At 44.1% G+C, this 5,551-nt stretch overlaps 1 protein-coding gene across 13 annotated transcripts in view; it reads left to right on the forward strand.

Moving 5' to 3' along the window:
* als2b (alsin Rho guanine nucleotide exchange factor ALS2 b) overlaps positions 1-2,988 on the forward strand; it is a 17,936-nt gene extending 14,948 nt beyond the window's left edge. For 6 of the 13 annotated variants that reach the window (XM_084155412.1, XM_084155419.1, XM_084155418.1 and 3 more), the window contains 3 exons: positions 71-132; positions 254-403; positions 546-827. In XM_084155412.1, coding sequence (XP_084011538.1) covers positions 71-132; positions 254-403; positions 546-759 — 426 coding nt within the window. In that variant the 3' untranslated portion in view covers positions 760-827. Of the gene's footprint in view, positions 1-70; positions 133-253; positions 404-545; positions 828-852 lie in introns of those variants that run through there. The other 7 variants (XM_084155423.1, XM_084155413.1, XM_084155414.1 and 4 more) reach the window with 2 other exon arrangements.
* The last annotated feature ends 2,563 nt before the right edge of the window (positions 2,989-5,551 follow it).

Below are 5,551 nucleotides of genomic sequence, written 5' to 3' on the forward strand. Positions count from 1 at the left end.
TGTGGGTGAAATATGTTACACCAAGTACATGTTAGACTGTCCTTACTGACCATCTCTCTCCTCTTTCTAGGTTGTATCCAGCACAAAAGATGCCTGTTTTGCCTCAGCAACGGAGACCTTACAGCAGATCAGGTAGGCTTTATCCAGAGCAGATCTATATCGTCATGAATGAATGAGTCTCATGCACTCTTTAAGTTATGATATTGTAGTTATATGTGGCTGATGTGTATTAAGGCCGTTTCTTTGTTTTCAGCACAACGTTCACCCCATCCGACAAGCTGCAGGTGATCCAGCTGACCTTCGAGGAGATCACCAAGGAAGTGATGTCATCTCTGAAGGATAACTTCCTGTGGTCCATGGATGACCTGTTTCCTGTGTTCCTCTACGTGGTGCTGCGCGCCCGGTGAGTTGATGAACCCACACGTCTCTATGCTCCTCAGAGATGCACGGACATCCATGATTTTTCTCCAATTAGAATCAGAACTACAAATCAATTTATATGTGTGTGTGTGTCGTGTGTTAACCAAGGCTGTGTTTCTCTTCAGGATCAGGAACCTGGGGTCAGAGGTGAGTCTGATCGAGGACCTGATGGACCCCTGTGTACAGCATGGAGAACACGGCATCATGTTTACCACACTCAAGGTACACACACTCACCTATAGCATACATTCTATGGCAGATACCATCCAAATGCGCACACACAGACAAACACACGAGAAACTCATAACTTATTCAAATACTTATAACATATTCATGTGATCGATGCATGGTTACACGCACTGCTTCATAGGGAATAAATGAAGCTGTAATTACCTGTATAATATATTCATCTTATTTCCCTCTGTCTGTCAGGCGTGTTACTATCAGATCCAGCATGAGAAGACCACATAAGAACCACAAAGAGTCTCTGTACTGTATCCTGCAGCAGCTCTCAGTGTAAAGTGGCAGTCAGCCAATTAGAGGGCAGGGATCGGAGGTTTGGAGTGATGCTGTGTCTGGGTCGTCACAGGAGGGTCACGATGACTGACAGACAGGCTGCTGACTGTCCATCTGCTCCCCCGTAGCAGGACCCCTTCCCCCTTACACATACACTGACGCATGTGCTTACACACACACACACACACACACACATACGTAAACACACACACTACAAAGCTCCCCGCTCTAACCACTGCCCACTGGTGACCGCATCATCAGGCTCATACAGGTCAGGTTGACCTCTGTAAGCCCAAGGTGTTGTAAAACAGTTTTGGCCAGTTTATCTGTCCATAGCCTTTGTAACACCTTAGCCCCTGAATGAAGGAACCTGCTTCTTGAGCCGTCTGGAATAGGAGCTTACTGTGATGCTGGCAGAGCCAGTGAAGTTTTAGCCTGATCGTGGACTGTTGTGAATATGACTGGCTATTTACTATTCACGCTATAGTAGTGGCAGAGATGCCTCAATTGTCGCCCGTCTCTGGTAGTGAAATGGAAGTCTATGAAGAGAAACTGAAACGTTAAAATCCAAGTGAGACTCACCTTAAACATGAAGCATGTCTAATAACAAGACGCCATCTTGAATGTACAGTATGTATGAGTACGCATCACATGGCCACTTGTTGCTTCCATCGGACCTCAGCCCTCAAAGCACATGTTGTTTAATGGACCAACACAATACATCACATTGATGTCACTTTTAACATGGAAAGCGTTTAACTTCACAGTGACATCTGAGTCTGTGTACACAGAGCACTAGCCTGCACTCACTCAGACCAACATCAGTTGAAGTTGTTTTCTAGTTGAAATGTAAAATGCACACATGATACAGATTCCGTGTTATTGTTGTATTCATTGTTCTGAAAAATATTAAATATACAGCTCTGTATTCAGGTGATTGAAGATGAGAAGTTGGGTGGCGCTCTGTTTCTCATGTAATGCAGGTAAATGACAGCCAGCTAATGTGCACCTCACCTGCTAGCATTTAAAACATTAAAATTCATACTGTATTATTTGTATTTTTAACCACTCAGATTTCACAGTATTTATAACGCTACAAGGTGGTTATTTTAGGTCACTTTGTGTTATTCTACACCTGAGCTACAACCTCAGCCACCTACATGAAATGTTGACATTTGATGGGTAACACATAGTAGTGGACTGTCTCTTTTCTGTTATAAAGCTCTTCCTGCAATATAGCTAATGTAATTCTGTTGTAATATTCATGTTTGTGGTTCCTCAAATCAGATGGAGACTATTACTAGGAAGCAAGATTAATGTATTTGTTAGGTGTGCTCCTGTCATGCAGACAGACTTATGACAGTATTGTGCAGTATTTGTTACTACCTGCAAGCCAATCACTACCCTGAAGAAACTGTTCAATTTATTGTGGTCTGATCATGTTGTAATGGCATTGTGATGGTTAGACAGTGACATTGAAGTCTGCCAAAGGCAATTCTTCCTGTTGCAAATTGGCACAATGTTCTTTAAAAATCTTTATTTTTTTTATCTCAAATCTGGGCAGAATTATTAATCTGGAGAATAGAATTTGTTACAACTGTTAATTGATTGTTTGATGGGACATGCAGTACATAGGAATTGCTATTTTAAACAGAATTTGATTGTAACCTGGTATTTGGTTGTCTTTATTCAGCTTGTTTGTAATTTGTATGGTATGGTCATTCCATTTTCCCTCATAATTCCTTTGGCAAAGGACTGTGGTTATTTACCTGTATATCTGTTTACACCTGAAACTCATGACATGAAGTGCTGCATGATAGGATATCTCTACAGTGTTTGACCCATAGACTGCATAACATACAGTTTGATCTATGAAGGAAGCTGTGACTGCTTGTACTTCCAGGTTAAGGTGTGTTCCATTGGACAGAGTTATCTGTATGTTGTCACGTTTGTCTTTTTTAGGGGAATGATGTCCACATTTTGTCTGATGTACATATCTTAATGTAAACAAAGGGCAATAAAGCAAACTGACAAAGTTCCCTTTAAATTAAATTAGCCCCTGTACAAGTTTGTCTTAAATTGTAAACCGTATGTTCCCTGATACTTTGGTTTAATGGATTAGATGCTTTGGTTTTAACAGTCAGATTAGAGGTCAAAGATGACTGCTTTGTAAATATGTGTAGTGCTGCTGACAATCCTCTAAGCTTTGTCCCATTTCTAAAAAGCTACAGAGACAGAGGGTGAATTAATGACAATACAAAAATAACTATTTTTAAAGCCAAAACTTTTTACAGTGCAGCAAGATAATCTTAGTTTAAAGTTCAGCAACAAAAATCAATGACTTCATAAATCATCACCAGTTTCTGATGGTGTTTGATGAAACAGTGGTAAATAAGTCCACAGTAAGGAGATGAGTGGGTGACAGTCTTAGGCTTAGATTCAATCAGATAGCGGATGTTTTGGCGGTGCCAGGTGGAACTGGAACTGCGTTGGAGCTGTCAAATCGGTGAGCAGCTGCTCTTGTGATCAATGAGGGAGTTCTATTACGCTTGCCGGGGTGGAACTGGGCAATGGCCCGTCACGTCATAGGGCGAAAGCGGGGAGGGAGCAGCGCCCTTCTCAAATCGAACAGTAATCTGAAACATACATCTGTTTTTAATAAAATTAATGTTTGCTTTTTATAAAATGCTTTAAATTCAATCACATTTGCATGTTAAAACAAAGAAACCTACTCATTACGCCACATGCTTAATTATGTCACTTTTGTGTTGAGCCGACTTCGCAGTGGGCTTTGAACGGGGCACCTGGCTCACGCCCGGGAGGCAGCCCAGGTCTAAAACGAATGCAATCAACTTTCAGCCGGTGCAAAACACACATACACGGGTGCCCGGGTGAGATTAAATGAACCCCCACAATGTGTTCACACATACAGTACAATGGGAGTGGGTGTGGCATGCACAGGGGAGGACCAGGAGTTTGATCTCAGACTTCTATTTAGGACTGGTATCCTATCCAGAGATGCCAGATTGACAGTGAGGACAAACCCAGCCTGCCTCTCTCCTTCCACACTGAAATGAAATATACAGTCAGTGCCAAGAGTGTGCTGACTGTCATCAAGGCGAAGGGTGGCTATTTGAAGAATCTAAAATCTAAAATATATTTTGATTGTTTAATACTATTTTGGTTACTACATGATTCCATGTGTGTTATTTCAAAGTTTTGATGTCTTCAGTATTATTCTACAATGTAGAAAATAGTAAAAATAAAGAAAAACCCTTGAACGAGTAGGTGTTCTAAAACCTTTGACCGGTAGTGTAAGTATTCAGACCCTTTGCTATGACACTTGAAATTGAGCTCAGGTTCATCCGGTTTTCATTGATCATCCTTGAGATGTTTCTATAACTTCATTGTATTCCACCTGTGGCGAATTAAATTGATTGGACATGATTTGGAAAGGCACACACCTGTCTATATAAGGTCCCACAGTTGACATTGCATGTCAGAGAAAAACTAAGCCATAAGGTCGAAGGAATTGTCTGTAGAGCTCCGATACAGGATTGTGTCGAGGTACAGATCTGGGGAAGGGAACCAAAAAATGTCTGCAACATTGAAGGTCCCCAAGAACACAGTGGCCTCCATCTTTCTTAAATGGAAGAAGTTTGGAACCACCAAGACTCATCTAGGGCTGGCCGCCCGGCAAAACTGAGCTATCGGGGGAGAAGGGCCTTGGTCAGGGAGGTGACCAAGAACCCGATAGTCACTCTGACAGAGTTCCTCTGTGGAGATGGGAGAACCTTCCAGAAGGACAACTATCTCTGCAGCAGTCCACCAATCAGGCCTTTATGGTAGAGTGGCCAGACAGAAGCCACTCCTCAGTAAAAGGCACATGACAGCCTGCTTGGGGCTTGCCAAAAGGCACCTAAAGGACTCTCAGGTCTGGAGGAAACCTGGCACCATCCCTACGGTGAAGCATGGTGGTGGCAACATCATACTGTGGGGATGTTATTCAGCGGCAGGGACTGGGAGACTAGTCAGGATCGAGGGAGAGATGAACGGAGCAGGGTACAGAGAGACCTTGAAGAAAACCTGCTCCAGAGTGCTCAGGACCTCAGACTGGGGCGAAGGTTCTTCTTCCAACTACGGGAACGATGGAAGGAGAGGAAGTCCGATTCCACTCGCCCGCCCAAGGATTGCACCGCGCCTCCGAGGCATCCCAGAAGTACCCGATGGCTTGGTTGCAGAGAGAACCCGAGGCTACCAGAGTTCCGCCGAGAGGCTCCGAAGGCTGCCGATTCACCTCTTCCCGAGCCGATGCAACTAGGCTGTCTCCATTTTGTGTCCACCTGTCCACTAAAAGACCAGGCCCACCGGTAGGAGCGAGTACTCTGGTGGGCCATACAGAGAACTTTTCCTCTCCCCTTACTCGTACCCCCTTTCATGCCATCTTGCTGTGGGGGAACCAGTTGAAATCTCTCGGTACTCATCGACTCTGGGGCCGATGAGAGCTTTATGGACGCTGCCCTGGCGTCCGAGCTAGGCATCCCCACTCAGCCCCTCTCCATTCCCATGGACGTTAGAGCGCTGGACGGGCGCTCTATAGGCCGGGTCACCCACA

The sequence above is a fragment of the Coregonus lavaretus genome (genome assembly GCF_964263955.1).
Source record: "Coregonus lavaretus genome assembly, chromosome: 38".
Lineage (NCBI taxonomy): Eukaryota > Metazoa > Chordata > Actinopteri > Salmoniformes > Salmonidae > Coregonus > Coregonus lavaretus.